Raw genomic sequence first — 23,187 nt, 5'->3', positions numbered from 1 at the left:
AACAAGGGCATATTGCTAAATCTCAGGAATAGTTCAGGGGGCAGGTGGCATTTTCAGGAGCCTTTTATTTAGCCAAACTTTGCTTTATGCGGTGAGAGGGGGCCTAAGCGTTCGAGCGGCTTGTCCGTAGGGAGCTCTCAGAGGCAGGGGGAGCTGTGGCCCCAGCTCCGCAGCGGACCGCTGGGCATAGAGCCTGCTCTCCTGGCGCTCTGAGCCCCGGCGCAGTCCTGGCTGCAGCTCCGCTCCGCCGCCTCCTCGGTAAGTGGAACAGTACCTGTGTGGACGTCACCACTGACTCGAGGGACGTGAGTCTGAGCAAACTCCAGCAGACATTGCTGCAGCCCCTGGGGTCGCAAGGACACGAGTCACTGACTGAGCAGCCATCTGTTGGACCTCGTCGGGTTACCTGACAGGATGAGGCAGTCCTCGTAAAGCAATCAGAACAGCGCCTGGCTGCAGTGCTGGCCGAGAGCTTGTGGCCTCAGCCGTCTGGGCTGCAGTAACAGAGCACCGCGGGCTGGGCTGCGTGTCCACAGAAGGCTCTTAGTTCCCGTAGTTCTGGAGTCTGGGAAGTCCAGGATCACGACTGGCAAGGCTGCTGTCGAGTGAAGGCTCACGTCGGGGTTGCAGACTGCCCACCGTGTCTGAAGGAGCAAGGGATCTCTCTGGCTCCACCCTCCTGACCAGGGTCCCCTAATATCGCGTGGGGGGTTAGGTGTCAACATATGAATTTTAGGGGGACACAAACATTCACTCCATACCACTTACTGGAAGTGTTAGTCACTCAGTCATGTCTGACTCTTTGCGACCCCATGGACTGTAGCCCACCAGGCTCCTCCGTCCATGGGATTCTCCAGGGAAGAATACTGGAGTGGGTTGCCGTTCCCTTCTCCAGGGGATCTTCCCGACCCAGGGATCGAACCTGCATCTCCTGCATTGGCAGGCGAATTCTTTGCCGCTGCTCCACCTGGGGAGCTGGAGTATCTGCTTTACTATTCCCTTAATAAGTGATACAGGCGTCCCTGGTGGCTCAGTGGTAGAGAATCTACCTGCCAGTGTGGGAGACAGGGATTCTGTCCCTGGGTCGGGAAGGGCATGGCAACCCACTCCAGTGTTCTTGCCTGGAGAGTCCCGTGAACAGAGGAGCCTGGCGAGTTCCAGTCCGTGGCGTCGGAAACAGTCGGCGACGACTGAGCGCACACTCAGCACAAGCGTGCTTCTCGTTTGGGTCCGTGAAGCTGTGCGCTATTTTCAACATCCTCAGCCTGAATCCTTTCCTCAGATGAGGAAACATTTTATAAAGTAAATACTCATTCCTGACACAATGTATTGTGAGTTTGATTTTCATATATGAAATTCGGATAAAATGATAGGCATCATGTTACATTTTCTTTCTTAATCTAAGAGTCTTCATTAAAAAAAAAAGACAGAAGCTAATCTACTGGCCTGGATCTGAGTGCTGTCGCTTTTTATGTATTGACTAATTTAATCTTCCTGGTAATTTTCTACACTACTTACTGCCGTATTTCCCGTTTTGTAATGGGGAATCTGGGTATAGGGGTTAATTGGCTTGCCCAAATTCACAAGGAGCCTGGTGGGCTGCAGTCCATGGGGTCCTGAGGGTCGGACACGACTGAGTGACTTCACTTTCACTTTTCACTTTCATGCACTGGAGAAGGAAATGGCACCCCACTCCAGTGTTCTTGCCTGGAGAATCCCAGGGATGGAGGTGCCTGGTGGGCTGCCGTCTATGGGGTCGCACAGAGTCGGACACGATCGAAGCGACTCAGCAGCAGTGGTCTGTGGTGACGCCTAGATTCTTTGTTTCTGGCTGCTGTCCGGGTGACTCTCCTATTCTGGAAGGTTCGCAGGCAGAAGCGGTGCAAGTGCGTGTTGGGGGCTGGGAGGCAGGGCTTGTTGTAAGCGGAGCCTGGGCACACGCTCATGGCCTCCAGTTCAGCTCAGCCGCTCCGTCGCGTCCCGCTCTCTGTGACCCCACGGACGGCAGCACGCCAGGCCTCCCTGTCCATCACCAGCTCCTGAAGCTTGCTCAAACTCACGTCCATCCAGTCGGTGGTGCCATCCAGCCATCTCAGCCTCTGTTGTCCCCTTCTCCTCCTGCCTTCAATCTTTCCCAGCATCAGAGTCTTTTCCAATGATGTGGCCAAAATATTGGAGTTTCAGCTTCAGCATCAGTCCTTTCAATGAATATTCAGGACTGATCTTCTTTAGGATGGACTGGTTGGGTCTCCTTGCAGTCCAAGGGACTCTCAAGAATCTTCTCCAACACCACAGTTCAAAAGCATCAATTCTTCGGCGCTCAGCTTTCTTTATGGTCCAATTCTCACATCCATACATGACTACTGGAAAAATCATAGCCTTGACTAGATGGAACTCTGTTGGCAAAGTGATGTCTCTGCTTTTGAATATGCTGTCTAGGTTCGCCATAGCTTTTCTTCCAAGGAGCAAGCGTCTTTGAATTTCATGGCTGCAGTCACCGTCCGCAGTGATCTTTGAACCCATGACAAGGTTGTAGCTAACAGAGCCCAACTTGTTCTTTCAAGCCTGAAAGGCATCTACCGGTGCAAACCATTTAGCACCCAGAATCCATAGAAGGCTCAAGATCAGGAGTGAACAGAGATTACGGAGGCTCCTGCCCCAGTTTGGGAGGATACGGTTAAGTCTGGAGGGCGTCCACCAACCTGCCTGCTACTGTGGCCCCAGGCCCAGCCACAGAAACCAGCTTCCTGCAGCCCGCTCCCCTGCCCTGACCTCTGGAGAGAGCTCTGTGGCGGGAGCACCTGATTGGCCGTACTCAGGTCACATGAAACACTCCAGTCTCTTTCATTCTTCATTCACCCTTGGGCTTGGCTGCCGGGAAGGGAGAGTCTGTGCCCCTTTTATCCAGGGTGTCCTTCCCCCGGTTTCCCTGCCTGAAAGCAAAAAGAAGAGTTTTGAGGTGATTGATTGGCAGCCTCTCCTTTGAGGACCTCAACTAGGTGCTTCCCGAGCTCCCTGGCGGCCCTTAGACTCTGTCTTTATGAGGGCTGCTATTTCCCTGGTGCACCTGGGATGGAGCTCTGTACCAGTTGAGCTTCCATGAACGTTTCTCACTGAGGATGATGAGTGCATTAGCCTCTGTCACAGAAGAAAACTTGGATGCACGCTTATTTATAGCATCTGGCTTTTGGTTCAGAACAGACTGTTTCAGCTATGAGCTCCTTTTGTTTATCAGGAAGACAGTTGATATTTATCATTCCCCTTAGCAAAGGAGAAGAAAAGCACTCAAACGCTTGACTGTCTCTATCTATACATTTGAGCATTAGTGGTTGTGTTGCGGTGAGCTAGTTGAGCGGAGCTGTTGGAACACACCTCTCTGATCATCGTCTACCTCCTCCGCACACACCGACTCCTTTGCCTCTTTCCGTCAGTGTGATCATCATTCTCATCCTGCATCCCCCTTTGCTAAATCAGTTTCCAGATTCTGTTGGCTTTTCACTTTTTCTCTGTAACCCCTGGCCTCCCCGCGTTTCCCCAGCTGTACCACCCCACACCTGGGCCCAGTCTGCCCCCAGCACCCCATCCTGCCTGCTCGACCTTCTCAGCGAGCTGCCTTCCTCTCGTTTCCCCTCCTGCACTTCCTAAAGGCGCAGTCGTGCCTGCTTGTCGCTCGGCCACGTAGTGGAGCAGGTAAGAGGGCTCCGGGTCTCTGCCGTCCGGTGTCTGTTAGTGAGAGGCGAATCCAGAAGTAGCTAACAAGCTGATAGTGCCTTAACCGAGTGCAGGTTCATTTCCTCCGCACGGCAGGAGGTCTGCAGCGCCCTGCGGCCCTGGGCCGGCCGTCTCTCTGCTCAGGCATCCCGGGGAGGCACGTCTGTCTCCAGGGCTCTTGCTTCCTGGCCGCCCACCTCCAGCGTGGAGTCTGTGTCCGGGGCCGAGGGCAAAGTGTGTGCCCTCTGAGCGCTCCTCCCTTGAACTCCTGCCGACATCCTGGTGCGGGATGGAGTCGCATGGCCAGCCCTGAGGTTTGCGTTGTGTGTCTCCAGTGTGGTCACAGTGAGGGGCAGTGTCCATCTCACATCCTGTATCGGCGTCATCATTTGCCGTTGTGTTAGTCGCTCGATCGTGTCTGACTCTTGTGACCCCATGGACTGTAGCCCGCCAGGCTCCTCTGTCCATGGGCTCCCCCAGACGAGAATACAGGGGTGGGTTGCCACTCCCTTCTCCGGGGGATCTTCCTGACCCAGGATCGAACCCAGGGCTCCTGCATGGTAAGTGGATTCTTTACCGCTGAGCCCCTGGGGCTTCCCTGATAGAGTCCCGTGGACAGAGGAGCCTGGTGGGCTGCAGTCCGTGAGTCATGGAGAGTCGGACGCTGAGCACGCCCCTCCTCGCCTCCGCTCCTCCTGAGCACCACCTGCCTTCTCCTGCCCCCAAGCCTCGAGGGGCTTCACTGCAGAGAAGCGGCCACAGACTCCGAGGGCGCACTCTGCTCCCTCAGGGTGCCACCGCCCTGTTCATTCTGGAAGCTCCTAGCCCTGTTCCTTTCCGTTCCTCCCAGCAGCTGGCTCGTTCCATCTTTAGAGAGGAAACGGGCTGAGCTGCGTCTCCGGGTCCAAGGGCCGCGCCTCTTAGCCCTGCAGAACCTGCCCCCTGGCGGGAAGGCCTCGGCCCAGGGTCCGTTGCTCTGGGGGCCTGGGCCTCTGGCTTATCCCGTTTCTTCTCTGCCCACTTGTTCCTCTCAGGTTGCCTCTGCACTCTCCCTTAATTCTAGAGTGCCTTTCTCTCTGTCCTTCCTCTGTCCCTCTGATGAACACACACACACAGGCCTTCGGTGCCGTGTGTTTGCTCCTCGGTATGCAGGCCAGACACTCTGGGGTCCTCTCCCTCCCATCTCACTTGCCCCCGCTCCTTCCTTGAGTGGCCCTTCCTTGCTGATGCTGACTGCAGCCACATCCCTCAGCTCTGCACTTGGCTCTGAAGGCCCGGGCCCCCGTGTCCACCTAGGGCTAGCCTTCCCCACCCTGGGTTGCACCCCTCCCCACCTGCAGTCTCCCTGAAGTTCTGGGGTGGCCGAGCCACTCTGTGCGGAAACGAGAGGCTCCTCATTGTCTGGGTGGCCTGTATTTGTAGCTCTGCCCCCGGAGAGACGGGAGCCAGGATCTCTGCCCTGGGTACTTTCTCAGAGTGCAGCTGGGCTGGGCTGAGGCAGGTGGGCGCACAGAGGCGGAGGAGCGAGGCTGGGTGGGGAGGGAGGGGCAGTCAGAGGAGGCGGGGCCAGTGGGGCGCTCAGCGCCGCAGCCCCAGCTACGCCTGCCTCCAGCCCCGGAGCCCTCGGCGGGTCGCACTGGGCCGTCCGCCCCCCGGCACGCTGAGGGCTCCGGGGCTGCCGGAGAAGCGTGCACTCCTGCCTCCGTGTCTGTGTGTCCGCCCTCTTCAGGGAGCTGCGGTGGTGTAGTCGCTCAGTTGTGTCCGACTCTTGTGACCCCATGGACTGTAGCCCACCAGGCTTCTCTGTCCATGAGATTCTCCAGGCAAGAATACTGGAGTGGGTTGCCATTTCCTTCTCCAGGGCGTCTTTCCGACCCAGGGATCGAACCCAGGTCTCCCGCACTGCAGGCAGATTCTTTGCTGACTGAGCTACCGGGACGCCCGGAAGTACCAGTTCCAAATCCCAGCTGCGTGTTTTCCCTTCTCATCCGTGAAGGCCCGGCTCAAGTGCATTCTTCCAGGATGCCGTTCCTGTTCCCCAAGACCGCCTTCCCAGGGCTTTCCGTGTCCTCCTCTCGGGAGCCTTGTCGGTCGGGACCTTGCGTTTGAGCAGCTTACTGTGCCTTCCTCTTTCCCTGTACCACATGAGAAGCTCTTTGGGATCAAGGGTTGTGTTGTACAGATAGATGAATGTCATACGCGTTATCCGAAATGGAAATAACCACACTCAAAAAGCTACATGCTGCCTGACTTCATTTCTATGACATTTCTTGCAAAGGAAAACTCATAAGGACAAATGTAGGTTCCAGTCTTGAAGTGGCGGGGGTTGGGGGGGTCGGAGGCAGTGCCGGAACAGTTTCTCTGCAAAAGAACACGGGAGAATTTGGGGGGATGGCAGGTTGGACTGCACTTCATTTAGTCTGTGTCGGTGGTTGCATTGTTATGTACATTTGTCCAAACTCTAGACTATACACTAAGACGCATAAAATGGACTGTAAATAAAATATGCTGAGACTGAACCAGAAAAGGCTGTTAGCCAGCTGCAGACCGTCCCGGCCTGTGGCACAGTGTGTGGCTGGGGGCCCGCGGGGGTCCTCACTGTGGGAGGGTGTGCCCAGCACTTGGCGGGACACACGCTCACACCTGTCCAGCCGGGACCCCGGCAGCTAACCCCGCCTGTCTGCCTTCTTCTCTCCGAACCAGTGCTTGGAGAGAGCTATGAAGTTTGCCTTCGAGGAGTTCCACCTGTGGTACCAGTTTGCTCTGTCGCTGATGGCTGCTGGAAAAGTGAGTCTCCCCGCGGCGTGCAGCCCCCCGCGCCCGCGGGTCACTCGACTCTCCCGGGGCGAGCTGGGGCCCGGGACGTCTGCACCGGTTCTCTGGAACTCTCCTGTGGCCGTTAAGAAATGGATGGTCACGTTTAATTATTCGGGGGCAACATGGAGACGTCACTGAGAAGAAAAATTTTGAAATTCTGGCGTTTTTTTCTAGTTGTCGAACTTTATTAAGATATGGCTTAAACTAAGGTCGGTTCTGCACACCAACCCCTTTCACTCGTCTAAGCGTGTCAGCTGTCCCTGGAGGGGCACGTCTGTTAATTATCGTTAGCAAGACGTGGCTGTGTTAGCTTGTGTGTGGTTAGGCTGTATGTGGTTGAAAGGGAGGACTGTGGAGAGGGGCCTGGCGCTGCCCTCTCGGCCACATGCCCCCCGGCAGGTCCCTCAGTGTCCACCCCATAGACATGTGGTCCCAGCTTCACAGACTTGTCATCAGGCAGTGAGATGACACCCACAAGGTGCTAAAGTAGTCCCGGCCCGAACACTCTCGATAAAGACAGTGGCCACTGTTTTTCTTGTTAGTTTGGGCCCTTTAGTAAATAGTCAAGTCTGAGACACAAGATTTTTTTTCAGGCAAGTGGAGACGGAGATTTTGTATGGTACGCTTTAAATCGGGTGTCCCTGGTGGCTCAGATGGTAAAGAATCTGCCTGCAGTGCAGGAGACCTGGGTTTGATCCCTAGGTCGGGAAGATCTCTTGGAGAAGGGAATAGCAACCCACTCCAGTATTCTTGCCTGGAGAATCCCATGGACCGAGGAGCCTGGCGGGCTGCGATCCATGGGGTCACAAAGAGTCAGACACAGCTGAGCGACTAACACACAGACACACACACGTTTTAAGTTGGGCAGCTTATTTCCTATAATGCCACAAACCTCCGCTGTCTTCTTTCCCTTACTTTTACAGCGACTGCGCAGGTAGGGAATGAAGCGAGGGCACCGATGCCAGGGAAGCATTTTCACTTGCTTTGACCACAGTTTACTCCCCAGTGCCCCAGAAGTTCCACCCCTGGTTACCACCATCCCCAGACCCCTGCTCGGTTGGGCCCAAGTTGGAAAACCTCATTTAGAGGGTGTCCTCACCAGAAACCCCTCTGGGAAGACTTCAGGTTTTGGTTCTGCTCAGAAACGCTGAGTCTCACAGAGACGCTCTCCTTTCGCCAAGTCCGCGCGCGCCGTGAAGGTGCTGAAGGAGTGTATCCGCCTGAAGCCCGACGACGCCGCCATCCCGCTGCTGGCCGCCAAGCTGTGTGTGGGCTCCCTGCACTGGGTGAGTGCCCGCGAGCCCTGCTCCATCTGGGTGGAGAGGGGACCGCAGGAATCACTAGCCGCACACAAGCAAGGCTGCTCGAGCCCTGGGCTCCTGGCCTGGGCCTCTGGCCTTCTCGGGCCTTAGCTCCCACCCCAGGGACTTCAGGAATCAGTAAAACTCCAGGTGGTTATTTTCCATGGGAATGCGCTTCAGAGGTAGAAATGGTGAGATACAGCTGGAACGCTGCTCAGATGCATCCTGTACGCAAGTCGTGCAGGACCGGAAAGGGCTGGTCCCTTAGCGGCTCCCTCTTAGCCTGAGCTCTTCTGTAAAGCCAAGAGGCACCCTCCGCTTTAGCTCGTGTGTGAACCCAGCCCCCCCATCCCTCTGCTTGCACAGAGGCTCTCCTCTCAAACGTTCTTGTTCGGGTTAGAATTCGGGAAGAGCCTGACCTGTAGCGATTGTTGCTGTTCGTGTCCGACTGTTTGTGACGCCGCCAACAGCAGCAAACCAGGCCTCCCTGCCCTGCCCTGTCTCCTGGAGTTTGCTCAAACTCGTGTCCATTGATTCGGTGTACTTCCTCAAAAATACACCCTTTGAGCAGACGCTAGACAACGCAGGCTGTTGCTGAGATGGTGTGTGGATGACTGTCACACGCAGTGGGGTCTTAACGTCCTCCTCCAGCTTCATGTTGAGGTTCGTGATAAGAAGTTGCCCAAACAGGCCAGAGGCTCCTGGCTAAGGTTTTTAGTGTGGTCCTTGTTGCTTGTTTTTTCCGTTTATTCTCAGCCAGTGGAGGGGGAATTGGAGGTGGGGGGAGGCGGGAAATGTGGAAGAAAAAAGGCATTTTGAAAGAGCAGGTTCTCACCCGAATCACAGCTGTGAAGGCGTCGTGTGGCCCATGCAGGTTTCAGCAGCTTGGCGTGGCAAGCGAGGGGGCAAGCAGGCAGATTCTGAGGGGGGCCAGGGCCAGGGACCAAACCTTTGCTCTTCGGGCGTGCCAGCTTCCAGCTGTGGCACTGTTCAACTCCATGACGCCTTAAATAAACCTCTTTTTTTTCAAGATGAGAATAGCAAGTCATTTCTGTGTTTTAAAAATATTTTTATTGTTAAAATTTCAAAATACCACAGAAGGAAAGTGTAATCAGTTGTCATCCACGTACTGTCCCCCAGCTTCAATAGCATCAATACTTACCATGCTCCGAAGGAACAAACCTTGCCACTCTTGTCTCTGATGAGGTGCGCAGCAGGTCGCCTTACCGCGGGCGTGGTTGGTGGCCGCACAGCTCTCCCGCTGGGAGCTGCTGGGGTGAGAGCTATGCCTTGTGTAGTGTATGGACTTGGCCAAAAAGTTCGTTCGGGTTGCTGGCCTGTGCGTACAAAGCCTGAACGAACTTTCTGGCCAACTCGATAAAATAAATAGGTGAAGTTTTGACATTTTTAACAGCTTATAGGAGAGAAAAACCAAGCCTAAAGGACTCTTTGTATCATGCTAAAAAGGAACTACTGAAGCACAAAACATTTCAAGACCTTTGTTCTTTGCAAACCACACGTACAGACGTGCGTAACTTCTGAGTCCAGCACAGCCCAGCCACAGAGCCCGCTGGGGAAGAGCAGAGACGGGACAGCCCCACAGAGTGTGAAGGGGGCCTTGGGAAGGAGGCAGAAAAGCAACACGGGGCAGTTTAAAGGGAAAAGGCCAGATGGGGGTCCTGAGGCCTATTGAGGCCCAGACTAAGAGAGCGCAGTCTCCAGAGTGGCCCTGGGAGGCTTTGGACCTACTTTAACGGTGACTCGTCAGAAAGCGCCTTGGCAGCAGATGCTTTGGGGAACTCTCACTAGGACTTCTGCAGGTTGCTGTTGTTTTTAACTGATCTGGTTTTTCAGTTGGAAGAAGCCGAGAAGTTTGCCAAAACGGTGGTTGATGCAGGAGAGAAAACGTCAGAGTTCAAGGCTAAAGGCTACCTGGCCCTGGGGCTGACCTACAGTCTGCAGGCCACTGACGGTGAGTGGGGCCACCCACGGGGGCTGGCGGCACTGCCACTGCCCCGAGTCTCCAGAAGGCGCAGGGCGGGTCCCGCTGTCCTGGGGGCCCTGCCCCCGGCGTCCTCTTCGCTCAGTCAGGGCAGAGACGGGGAGCGGGTGACGATGGCCCTGGGCCTGGGCGCCCAGGTCCCTCTTCACAGGGGCGTGTGCTGGCAGATGTGGGGGGTCTGCCCAGAGCTGTGCTATGAGAGACGACGCAAACCCCCTGGCCTGCAGCCAGCTGTGCCCCAGCCCCAGCTGAGCCCGCCCCGTGTGAACGGATGTTGGTCTTAGGCCCAAGAATGCAGGAGTGTTCGGGGCTCACCTCCCCCAGAAAGCCCACCTTGGTTTCTCAGGGCCCGCCCCCTCCATTTGCACGTCTTAGCTCACAGGCACGTGCGTGTGTCCAGGGGCGCACAGTCCATGCAGTGACCCTACACTCTGGACGTATTCACTGTTTCAGTAGATGCGTTCTTGGCTAAAAAACAATCTTAAGTATGTTTTCTGCACTTAAGGAGGTTTTCAGTTCAGTGTTTGCAGAAAGGGTCAATTGCTAAATTGTTTTCATGAACTCTATTATTTCTTGAATGTTTTACTGTGAAATATAACACAGATACCAAAAAAAAATCTAAAAAATGATTATCTAACTCAATAAATTATTATAAGGGAAAATGGTCTTACAGTCACCACCCTGCTCAGGAGATAGAACTTTGCCGGCCACCTGGGAGCCCTTCAAGTGTCCCCAGAAGTCACAGCCCCTTAAGAGAAAACACTACCCTCGCATCACTTCCTTTTTCTTCCTCTGTAATATTGCTAGAGTTTATTTCACATGTTACCCCAAATATTTCTTTCCTCTGCTCTAAAATATCAAAGGGGCTTCCCTGGTGGCTCAGAGGTTAAAGTGTCTGCCTCCAATGCAGGAGACCTGGGTTCGATCCCTAAAGATCCTGGAGAAATTTTGCATATCCATTGATTCTCAGTAATGGATTTTTTGCCAATTTTTCATATACACTTGATATACTGGCAATACCCAAAACATCTTTTAACTATAGCAGACTTTCAGTGAAGTGAAATTTAGTACCTTGTATTTATCCATGTAAATTCTTTGGTCTGTACCCCTGATGAGCCCTGGGTGAGTCACATGGCCCTGTTGGGTTCATCTGTGTCCGTGGTTCCCCTGGTTCACCCCTCTGCTTCCCTCTAGCTCACTTACTCTTGTTCTGAGTTAGCCATGAGTTTCAGCTACACCCAGTTCTGGCAGCCCTCCGCCATCCTCAGAGCGATGTCAGGATGGGCTCTGCCTTGCTGGATTCGTTAGATAAGGGCCATCTCCAGAGGCAACCATAAGCAGGACTTTTCCTGTTGTTGCAGTAAGGAGTGTCTTTTTAGCTTCTACCAGATTCTGAGGTGCCCTTTCTCATGTGCTGTACACAGGGGCAGGGTTGAGCTGATTTACAGTCTTGCTATTGAGCTTGCCCAGTCTGTCTCTGGGGTTCACATCAAGATATCAGAGGTCCTGGGCATTGCCCACCTGAATTAAACTGGTCTCTCTTGGCCTTAGGCTGGTGTCCTTGGTTCTTGGTGCCAGAAGGCTCTCTGAAGACTGTCTAATCCACCCACTGGTGCTTGAATCTCTCCTAGTCCATTTTGGCAGAGTCTTGCTTCACCTGGGGATTACATGCCTGCCCTTGAGAATGTTTTCCTCTCTGGAATTCCCAGCTGGTCTTTTGAAGATGGGCCCCTTTTCCTGGGGGTACCAAGATTGCCCAGCCACCGCCCATTCTCCCCTTGGCATGGTTGCAGAGTTATGCCCAAGCGTAAGGACCTCAGCTGGCCTGGCCTTTGCCTGCCATCCTCTATAGCACCAGGGCACACTGGGCATGTAGGCACCCAGAATCTGTGGCTCCTAATCAGCCAGATGTGTGGTTCTGTGATGTTTCGTATTTGCTCCATGTCACTGACTAACTGAACCCTTTCCTTAGCTTCTCTGCGAGGGGTGCAGGAGGTCCTCCAGAGAAAGGCGCTTCTTGCATTTCAGAGGTGAGTGGGAGCTCCTCTCTTCACTCGGCTGTACACAATGACACCAGAGTGTGGTGAGTATAAAAAGAAGGGATATTTATGAGGATTATGTAAACAGTGTTCCACCCCTGGGAGTCTTTCCTCTTGAGCACCGAGCACACAGCATGAAGCGTGCTGCGTCACTTGCTGCCGTGCAGATCCGCATTCTGCATCCGTTTATTCATCTGGGCACATTTTCATTCCTAATCAAGTCATTTCAGCTCCAAGAGAGGTACTTTTTATGTCCACGGAGATGATTCCTTTTATTAAAGACATTTTTCATCATCTAGAAAAAGGATCATTCTTTGCTTGCTTTTTTCTTTTTTAACATGTCAAGCTGCAGATTTTTATATTAGGAAATGAAAACAGCCAGATATTAGGACAGTCTCTGAAATACTACCTAAGACAGTGAGGCCAGCAGGCCCAGGGCTCTCTATCCCTGCCGTGTTCCATAACACCTTACGGTCAGCCCCATCGCTGTGCCTTTCACGAAATTAGAGAAGGCCCTATGTTAGACAATGCTTGTGTGTCCCAGGCCCTTTCACACCCTTTACTTGCGCTTTGGCCCACATCAGTAAGTAGACAAGACATCGTGTGTGTTCACTGCAGGTAAGGGGCTGAGACGCAGGGATGAAGAGCCAGAGGCCTGTGGCTGTGGAAGTCGGGAAGGTCAAGGTCTCTGAGGCTGACCAGTTTCTCTGGTACCCACTACACCACTGCTGCTGCGGCTAAGTCGTGTCTGACTCTTTGTAACCCGGTGGACTGTAGCCCGCCAGGCTCCTCTGCCCATGGAATTCTCCAGGCCAGAGTACTGGAGTGGGTTGCATGCCCTCCTCCAGGGCACCTTCCCAACCCAGGAACTGAACCCAGGTCTCTTACATCTCCTGCACTGGCAGGCGGGTTCTTCACCACCAGTGCCACGTGGGACGCCCCCTGCACCACGGTGCCCTGATCTGATTCTTACTGGAGGTGTGATGGATCGCTGAGAGTATAGCACTGTGACGTCCAATGTAGAATTGGTATTGATCCTGTCTCCTTAAATATCTGTGTTACCCTGATTTCTTGCTGTTATATTAGAAGCTCAGTTACCTACCCTGAAGTTTTGGGAGGATCTCTCAGTTCAGTTCAGTTGCTCAGTCATCTCCGACTCTTTGCAACCCCATGAATCACAGCATGCGAGCCCTCCCTGTCCATCACCAACTCCTGGAGTTCACTCAAACCCATGTCCATTGAGTCGGTGATGCCATCCAGCCATCTCATCCTCGGTCGTCTCCTTCTCCTCCTGCCCCCAATCCCTCCCAGCATCAGGGTCTTTTCCAATGAGTCAACTCTTCGCATGAGGAGGCCAAAGGACTGGAGTTTCAGCTTTAGCATCATTCCTTCCAAAGAAATCCCAGGGCTGATCTCCTTCAGAATGGACTGGTTGGATCTCCTTGCAGTCCAAGGGACTCTCAAGAGTCTTCTCCAACACCACAGTTCACAAGCCTCAATTCTTCGGCGCTCAGCCTTCTTCACAGTCCAACTCTCACATCCATACATGACCACAGGGAAAACCATAGCCTTGACTAGACGGATCTTTGTTGGCAAAGTAATGTCTCTGCTTTTTAATATGCTATATAGGTTGGTCATAATTTTCCTTCTAAGGAGTAAGTGTCTTTAAATTTCATGGCTGCAGTCACCATCTGCAGTGATTTTGGAGCCCCCCAAAGTAAAGTCTGACACTGTTTCCACTGTTTCCCCATCTATTTCCCATGAAGTGATGGGACCAGCCAACTTTTTCACTCTCCCCTTTCACTTTCATCAAGAGGCTTTTTAGCTCCTCTTCACTTTCTGCCATAAGGGTGGTGTCATCTGCATATCTGAGGTGATTGATGTTTCTCCCGGCAATCTTGATTCCAGCTTGTGTTTCTTCCAGCCCAGCGTTTCTCATGATGTACTCTGCATAGAAGTTAAATAAGCAGGGTGACAATATACAGCCTTGACGCACTCCTTTTCCTATTTGGAACCAGTCTGTTGTTCCATGTCCAGTTCTAACTGTTGCTTCCTGACCTGCATATAGGTTTCTCAAGAGGCAGGTCAGGTGGTCTGGTATTCCCATCTCTTTCAGAATTTTCCACAGTTTATTGTGATCCACGCAGTCAAAGGCTTTAGCATAGTAAATAAAGCAGAAATAGATGTTTTTCTGGAACTCCCTTGTTTTTTGAATGATCCAGCAATGTTGGCAATTTGATCTCTGGTTCCTCTGCCTTTTCTAAAACCAGCTTGAAGTTCACGGTTCACGTATTGCTGAAGCCTGGCTTGGAGAATTTTGAGCATCATTTCACCAGCGTGTGAGCTGAGTGCAGTTGTGCGGTGGTCTGAGCGCCCTCTGGTCCCTGATAATTGTTGATGGGTCTCTGTCCCTGGAACCAGGGTTGCCTGCAGATCCGTCACCGTGGACGTGCTCCTTCTTTCATGAAATCATTGCCGCTGGGTTTCAGTTAGTCTGAGATGCTTCCATCTCTTTCCTTTCCCTTCCCTAGCAGGCTCACCAGCTCCTTCACACTGCCAGTCCCAGACTGGTTAACGACAGAAAGCACCAACTGACAGCTGCAAACAGACCTCCTGTCTCGGCGCGGAGTTTCTGTTGATGCTCTTCAGCACCGAGTGTGGAAAGCATTTCCATTTCAAATGATCTGGAGTTTTAAATTTTCCAGTCCTACTTTGTAAAACCCACACATGGATGCCTAAGAAAGTGGCCATTACATCTGTTTCACTTTTCTTAAACCAGCTCGTCTACTGGCTCTCTAAAAACAGCCATGGTGGTGGTCTGCCTTGAGCCGCGCAGCTCGTAACTTCGTGTTATGTAACAGCTGTTCCCTTGGCCTGAATTTCTTTTTGTCCCTCTTTTTCTTAGTTTCTAGTTCAAAGGGATTTTTAAAATATTTGTTCATATGGGAATAAAGAGGAATAAAATCCTACTAACCCATGTGATTATATTGGGGAAGGCTAACCTAAATTTTTATTTATGTGTATTTCAGTATATTTTTCAAAGGAATCAAAATATTTTGTTTCAAGTTCACATTAACTAGGCCTCTCCCAGTCTGTGACCGTGTGTGTCCCGAGAAGCTATAGGGAAAGATTTTAAGACCATGAGAAGGACGTGTGTCACCTCTTATATGTAAATGGAGATTTAAGAATCATTTGGGTGAGAATTTTTTTTTTTTAATCATATATTTTAAGTCTTCCCACAATTCTGTTAATACAACTGTTTGGTAATTTTTGGTTAAAAAGAAAATGATGTAACTCAAAAAGTGGTGAGGTTGCAGAGCTAACGTGTGAAAAATGACTCAGTCATGACTGGAGTCAGAATTCAAAAGGGTTTGCTCCCTCTTGGATTCAGAAAGGTGATTTTTGAAGACATCCCAGTTACGTGATTGCACCATAATATTGAAATCTTCAGCTGTTCATATGCTTACAAGTTCAGCCTAAGAGGTTGGACCAACTCATTTGTCCTGTACAAAAGTGTAGTGAAGAAAACCAGTGTTGTTTGCAGAGCTTTCTAAGAAGATGAATTGATCTGAGTGGCAGCTTCTAGGGGCTCTCACTGGGGCTAGGGCCTGGCATCACAGTAGGTACTGCATATGTGGACGGATGGATGGATGGCTGAGTGAATGGCTGGCTGGCTGAGTGGCTGGATGGACGGATGACTGGATGGATGGATGGATAGATGGGTGGGTGGATGAGTAGATGGTGGCCTAAGTGGGCCAGTAGTTTACCAGCTGTTTCTGTTAAAGCGTGGAATTAATACGGAGGTGCTTTGACAAGGGAAGCACTTTGTGAGCTTCCCTGTGATGACACTTTGAGGAATTTGAATTTCTCTTAGCAGCTTCACCAGATACTCACTGCGTGGGAATGGGGTTTAGAGGGCTGCTCTCTGTTCACGTACAGGGGCAGCAGGCTTGCAGTTTTCAAGATCACCAACGCCCTTCCTCTCGCCTGCACGGCTTGGTGATTTCTGTCGAGCAGGTTTCCTGTGGGCGTACAGACACGGTGTCACAGGACGCCTCGCTGCCAAAGTCGTCCTGTGCAGCTGAAGAGAGGCTTTTAGAGTCTACCTGAGATGAACACCATGAGCTTTTCTAGTTTTCTTGGGCAACTCCGTGTTTCTTCTTTTCTTTCATCGGCTGAAGTGACCAGATTGTCTCTTTAACCAAGTTGTGGAAATAAGCTGTTTTAAAAAGTGTGTGTCTAAGTTTTAACTCATCAGAAATTTGGTGACTGTATATTCATCATCAGCCACACTGGCAGTTCTGCAGATGTCCTAACGCACCCCAGTGATGCCAAGATTTCTAGCACGTCTCTTTCTTGGTGCTGTGGGTTAATAGTTAATAACTGTTTGCAGATGCTAAGTAGGAAGGGCCCTTGGTCAGAACCATTCTTATCCACACCCTGAGCTCTGCAGACCACTGCCAGCTTTCTGCTTGGCTGGTGTTGGGTAGAGGCAACCATGATTTAGTTTAACTTCATTTGTAAAAAATCTAAACTGTGCTGAGAAAATTTTAGCTCTGTGGAATTCTTTTTGAGGGTTGTAGGAAGCTGGTTTTATTAATTGTGAAAGAAGATGAGATAAATAATGCTAACTAATTCAAAGTCTCTTCATAATTCATTTTGTGTTCATTTTCCCTGAATAATTGGGAGAGATAGAAACCATGCCATTCCAACCTTACTTTTCATGAACACCAAAGAAAAAAAATTCTTTGATGTACAAATTCATGGAAAACCAATGCCTGTCAAGTAATGGAAACTGGGGCATTCTGAGTAGGCCTCCACTAGAAATACAGCATCTCCAAGGGCAACAAAGGCAAGTCTTCAGCCTCAGCTTCTTAGACTAAAGTGAGAGAAGTCCTCCAGCTGTGTTTTGAGGCAAGCTTATTTCCCAGGGATGGGAGTTTCACTCTTAAGATTGTAAAAGGAACAGAGGGTCCCACCTCACCCCCTCATTCCCCCGAGTCCCACACATGAGCTACAACATTTGCCCAGAGCAGCTCAGTTCAGTCGCTCCGTCGTGTCCGACTCTGCAGCCCCATGGACTGCAGCACGCCAGGCCTCCCTGTCCATCACCAACTCCCGGAGCTTGCTCAAACTCACGTCCGTCGAGCCAGTGATGCCTCCAGCCACCTCATCCTCTGTCATCCCCTTCTCCTCCTGCCTTCAGTCTTTCCCAGCGTCAGGGTCTTTGCCCAGATAGTGCCCCGGGTTGTTGAAGTTCACATATTTTCTGGGTTGCAAACATTCAGAAGACTTTTTCCCCACAGCAGACAGACAGCCCTGTTAAAAAGGCCTTATTACTATAGAAACCCATCCTCGGCGTGTTTGCCACAGTTGACTCTATAGTGATTTGGCATTCTTTTTCATCTTGAATTTGCTGGTAGAAGATCCTCCCTTAATCACAGAATGTTGACAGGACAGTCTGAAGTTTTGTTCACTGTCTGGCCCTCCCCATTTGTGATTAGTCTGCTCTACAGTGCCTTTTAAAGAAAGTAAAAGTTTGTTTTTCTCTTCCCACCGGACTGTTAGACACAGAATTATGTCTCATCTATAGCCACATTTTGAGTTGTTTATAAAATACAGTAGACTTCCACGTAAAAGCAAGAATGACATGCTTGCCATCAAGTAAGAGGCCAGTATAGCCTCTTCCTATTGGCGCCAAAAGCCAGTTGATAGACAGTCTAGTGTCTGGGCATGGAGTCTTACATGTCACAGTTACATGTCTTTAGAAAACGACGTGGGACTTAGTGGAACCTTCAAAAGAGTGAAAGAGTATCCTCCATTTCTCCCTGCAGTTCATCAAAAAACCAAAACCTCATTTTACAAGCAAAGCCAGGCCTTTGATTTTCATATGGTTTCTCTGAAATCCAGAAATTTGGATGAAGTAGCATCAAGGCCAAGTCAAAACTTAAACACAGCAGCCGTCGGCCTGCCAGGAGTGCTCACGCCTCCCAGGGTGACACGTGGCCTCGCCTGCGCAGCCCGAGGGAGGCACCCGCTGGGGGCGTCAGACAGTGTCCTGCGGATTCTCCATCTCAGGCTCCTTCTCGAAGCCAGGCTCATCGGCTGCCATTACCGATGCAAGATGAAACCCAGAAACGTGTCATCCCACGTGCAGGGCCAAGAGGAGACGTGCATTCCATCAGCTAGTGGACAGAGGAGAAGAGTTTAAATGAAACAAAAGCTTTGAGCTGTAGTTAGACTTTATTGTACTAAGGGTATTCATATTTTAAAATGCTGTAAAACCTTTAGCAACATGTATGACTGGTTTAAAAGTTAAAGCTGATTAGAAAGTAATAATTCCAAAATAAGGAAAGAAAGCAGAAAGAAACCGGGATCCGGGAGGAAAAATAGAAAGCACCCCAAAAAGGAAATACTTAAAACCAAATATATGAATCAGTATAATAATTATAAGTGGCTGTCTTATAGAGCTAGACAAAGACAGCAACCCTGGGTTTATAAGCAATTTAACTCTAATCTGTTTGCAAGAGAGGTCACTGAGTTATAAGAATATAGAAAATGCGAAAGTAAAGAGGTGTCAAAAGATGGGCCATGCAAACACGGGCCAAGAGGAATCTGCAGTTTATGTCAGTGCCGCGCCAAATGGGGTCTTAGAAGAACTTACTGGAGACAGACTGCGATGATCTCAGGGCTGTCAAATACTTTCGTTTGTGTGCAACATAGAGGTTGTTAATATGGGGCCTCGGTGTAAGGGAAAGCGCCGATGGGAGCCCCTGATGCCCTAACCGCTGCCCACGCTCTTGCAGGGCCCACAGCCTGTCGCCCGCCGACCACCAGGCCGCCTTCTACCTGGCCCTGCAGCTCGCCATCTCCAGACAGGTCAGTCCCGCTGCCCCGCGCCCGGGGGCCCGGCGCCCGCTCCGTTCAGCGCGGCCTGGGGTGGGGACCGGCTGCGCTCGGCCCCCTGGGGCTGCCCTGAAGCCTCTCCCCGGGGACGCTGAGTTCTCGGCACAGGCCCCGGGTTTTGTCCGCTGGAGCGGCAGCTGTGCAGACACAAGGCAGGCCGGGCCCTGCTTTTGGAGGTCACACATGCAATCTGGAGGGCTCCCCGGGTCAGGTGGGGACGGGTCAGCACTTGGTGACCCCAGGGGTCGCCAGGGAGCCCCCCGCCGCTCGCTCACAGAGCCCGGGGCTGAGCTGCGCGGCAGGGACTCTGTCACCGGAGGGGCCCGGGCATCGGCCGGCCGGAGGATGCTGGCGGTGTACGCAGAGGAGACCCGTCCCTGTCAAACACGGAGGAGGGTGAACAGCAACGCACAGACGAGCCCCCACCTTCCCGGCAGCAGCCCCGTGCCCGCCAGCCCACCAGGTGGGAGACGCTGGTGGTGACCCCAGCACACTCCCGAGCGCCGGCCCGAGGGTGACTCAAGGGTCAGCTCCCCGAACACGCGCTTCCCCCGGCAGGCCGGGCTGTGCCCACACATCTGACCTCCTGGAGCCTGGCGAAGGGCGCTAGGCGGCTCCCGCTGGGGGCCGGGGGCCGCGGGAACCAAGAGACCCCGTCCGTATCCAGGTCCTGCTGCCTGGCCTCGCACGGCTCGCCGCTGGCCTGACCATGCGCTGCTGCAGCGAGAGCTGTGGGGGGTGACCCACTGCCCGCCTCCCTTGGCACCAGGACCTCTTCCCGCCTCCTCCCTGAAGCCCCTTCACCGGGCTCCCTACTCTGCTCCTCCCTCCTGCCCTGCGCTCCTGCTCGCCGTCTTTCTCTCTAGACTTAGGTTCCCCGAGGGCAGGAACCCCCGACAGTCACCATCACTGCTTTGCCCTGGCAGCTGGCACGCTGCCTGGCACGTGGTAGGCACTCACTAATGCTGGGTGAATGAAGGAACCAACCTGGCATTCCTTCAGGTCAGCCTGGCCTCTGAGAGCACCACTTTGGATCCTGTATCCGTTTTTTCTTGATGGGATTGGACCTCCCTGAAAACAGACACCGTGAGTGTACCTGCCTCTTTGAGTCTCTCCAGATACCAGGCTGAGTGCTGTCCACGCAGTTGGCTGTCCCTGGGGAGGGGAGGAGTTGCTGGAGCTCTGTGGGTGCCACGTGGGCCTCCGGAGGCCCCCAGCAGGACGCTGTGCCATGTGCCTGCCCCCCAGGCAGAGAGGGTGACGGGGAGGGGCCCTCGTCCTTAGTGAAAGTGAAATGAAAGTGAAAGCCGCTCAGTCGGGTCCGACTCTTTGAGACCCCATGGACTATATAGTCCATAGAATTCTCCAGGTCGGAACACTGGAGTGGGTAACCTTTCCCTTCTCCAGGGGATCTTCCCAACCCACGGATCAAACCCAGGTCTCCTGCATTGCAGATGGATTCTTTACCAGCTGAGCCACCAGGGAAGCCCCAGAATACTGGAGAGGGTAGCCTTTCCCTTCTCCAGGGGATCTTCCCGACTCAGGAATCGAACCCCGCTCTCCTGCATTGCAGGCGGATTCTTTACCAGCTGAGTCACAGGGAAGCCCCCTTGTCCTCAGAGCCTTTGCTGTCTGACCCGGAGGAGGTTGCGGGGGAGGAAGTGGACGCAGAGCCGCTCTGGTCTCCGCACGAGGCTGGGGGACCCGCCCGAGGCACGTCTCCTGTCTGGACTGCAGACCCTCCCCTCACCCCCATGAGACGATAAGTCCCCACTGTGATAGCTGGGATTCTAGGGCTCAGAAGCAGAACGCCCCTCTAACCCAGCATTTTTAACTTATATTCATCAAAAATGGAACTTCAGAGAGGAAAACAAATAGCCGTGGGGACAGACAGAGGTCACGGCTCCCTGCTAAGGAGCGCGGTCACGGGGGCTGGGGGGAAGCAGGAGAGCAGAGGGGTCCAGCCCGGGCCAGGGTTGGAGCGAGCAGGCAGGCGGCATCCTGGGCCGCTAGCTAAGGAGGCCCGTCTGAGCCTGCCCCGAAATCCGGCTCCAGGCCCCGCTCTCCACTGCCGCTGCTGCTGCGCGCTATCGTGCCCAACTCTCTGACCCTGTGGACTGCAGCCCGCCAGGCTCCTCCGTCTATGGGATTCTCCAGGCAAGAACACTGGAGTGGGTCACCATTTCCTCCTCCAGGGGATCTTCCCATCCCAGGGATCAAACCCAGGTCTCCTGCTTGGCAGGTGAATACTGTTAAACCTGTATGGAAACTCTGGTGTTCACATATCCGTTACGTATGCATTTTATCAACGCTTGTATTGGGTGATTCTGAAGAAAGTCTTGAACAGCTGCAGACTTTAAAGGTTAGAGTTGCATCGGGTCCTGCTCACACTTGGATCCACCCGCTTTGTGCGTGGCCTCGAAGTCTGCTTCTTGGGCGGTGTTATTTTGGATTGTAGTTTGGAAAGGTGTGGGTGCTTTGTTTGTTTGTTTGCGTATCTCCTTGAGATCCAGGACAAAGGAGCTTGAAAAGAGTCACAGGTGTGTGATCATTTGGAAAGCTCCGTTTAAAGTTTTGAAACTTACTAAGTACTTTCATTTCAGCACTACTTGGGAAAAAATGGGAACTGTTCAGCTAAGGCAGTTTAAAAACTTTTGGCAATTTGTTATGTCTCCATTTAGAGTGAAATTATCTTGGGCATAATCAAAAGTAAAGCAGTTGTGTGGGAAAAGAGAGAGGTTGTTTATTTAGGGAGAAATGGAAGATTTGGGACTGGCAGTTATGCTGAGAAAGTCTGCATCACTTCATCAGTCATTCTGCCGCTTGAAGGGGCCTCTGTCTTCGTGTTTGTGGTTAATATCCTGTGGCGGCCATAAGTATGGCTTAAAATCTGAATGTCACACATGGGGAAACAACTCCCAACGTTTACAGAGAATCAGAGGCGTCCCCGGGGGCTCAGACGGCACAGAGTCTGCCTGCCGTGTGTGAGACCTGGCTTCGATCCCTGGGTTGGGAAGATCCCCTGGAGGAGGGCATGGCAACCAGTTCCAGTCTTCCTGCCTGGAGAATCCAACGGACGGAGGAGCCTGGCGGCTACAGTCCACGGGGCCCGCAAAGAGTCGGACACAACTGAGCGACTAATACTTTGACTTTCAGATACTGAAATGGCGGCTGGGTGTGTGCGTGTGTCTGAGAATTCTTCTGGGTTTTATTTTAAACCAGATCCCAGAGGCTCTGGGATACGTCCGCCAAGCTCTTCAACTTCAAGGCGACGACGCCAACTCCCTGCACCTCCTCGCCCTCCTGCTCTCAGCGCAGAAGCATTACCACGATGCTCTGAACATCATCGACATGGCCCTGAGCGAGTATCCAGAAAATTTCATGTAAGTGATCCCGGACTTACTTATTTTTCCTTACACAGAAGGTGTGAAATTTATCTCTTCAATCTATCCAAGTCCTTCATGAACATCCTGGTGGTAAATAGTACAAAATCCTCTTTACTCTTATTTTTTTATGATATTTAGAAACAGTCTCTCAAGTCAACCTGAGGTGAAATACTTTATCCCTTTTTTCCAGGGTGTACCCTTGAGGTATACAAGATGATTTGAAATTCATTATGGATGAACTATTTCATTTTAACAGTCATGCATTTTTAAATGAACATTAGAAAAAACACAGCTGCATCTCAAAGTGCAATTTCACAGAAACGATTGCTCAGAGGGAGACTGAAACTTTTTTAATGAGTTGTTTTAAGGTGAATTTAAAGGAAAATGTTAATATATGTGGATATGGCAAAAGCGACGTTGCATAAACGCCAATGACTAAAATTTGGGAATCACTGCTTTAGAGCTTGTTTATCCTACATTGCCAAGGACTTGCACGGATTCCAGGGGACCGCCATATTGTAGGCGGCTTTGACCAGGGTACCTGACCCCTTTGTGTCTTCGTTGTATTCTCTTGGAAACGGAATTCCTTAAGTCAATCAACAGTATTTGTATGTAAGCTAAGAAATGTCATCACACACTGCCGTGAGCTGGAATTGCCTGCGCATCTTCACCTCTTCCCTCTGAATCCCTGAATCCAGGGCAGTGATTAGGCTTTGTTGGAAAGGACATTGTCTCTGGGGTTGCTCGGTTCCCATTTTATCCTCGGTGGAGTAGCTTAGTAACCAGTACACAGTGGTCAGAAACAGTGAGCAGTCCTGCAGGCTGGCAGGTCCTAATTCTGTAATGCAGGGTCAGCAGTGGGTGGGGGTGGCCCGGGGCAGGGGAAGAAAGATGGGCTGGCTCTCTCCGCTCTCAGAAACGCTGCGGATTGTAAGTGGCTCAGCCTTGGCTTCATCTCTCTGCCTCCTCCCCTCACGGTGGTTTTAATCAGTGCGTTTCAGCAACTCCCCTTGGAAAATTGGCTC

General features: G+C 52.1%; 1 protein-coding gene across 6 annotated transcripts in view; it reads left to right on the top strand.

Moving 5' to 3' along the window:
• TTC7B (tetratricopeptide repeat domain 7B) overlaps positions 1-23,187 on the top strand; it is a 270,410-nt gene that overhangs the window by 165,634 nt on the left and 81,589 nt on the right. For all 6 annotated transcript variants that reach the window (XM_069597264.1, XM_069597263.1, XM_069597261.1 and 3 more), the window contains 6 exons: positions 6,415-6,498; positions 7,710-7,814; positions 9,684-9,801; positions 11,804-11,861; positions 18,677-18,749; positions 21,999-22,159. In XM_069597264.1, the coding sequence (XP_069453365.1) occupies positions 6,415-6,498; positions 7,710-7,814; positions 9,684-9,801; positions 11,804-11,861; positions 18,677-18,749; positions 21,999-22,159 (599 nt within the window). The remainder of the gene's footprint in view (positions 1-6,414; positions 6,499-7,709; positions 7,815-9,683; positions 9,802-11,803; positions 11,862-18,676; positions 18,750-21,998; positions 22,160-23,187) is intronic.

This window comes from Ovis canadensis, chromosome 7, assembly GCF_042477335.2.
Source record: "Ovis canadensis isolate MfBH-ARS-UI-01 breed Bighorn chromosome 7, ARS-UI_OviCan_v2, whole genome shotgun sequence".
Classification (NCBI taxonomy): domain Eukaryota; kingdom Metazoa; phylum Chordata; class Mammalia; order Artiodactyla; family Bovidae; genus Ovis; species Ovis canadensis.
Note: the sequence above shows the minus strand (reverse complement) of the source record. Positions and strands in the feature narration are given on the sequence as shown.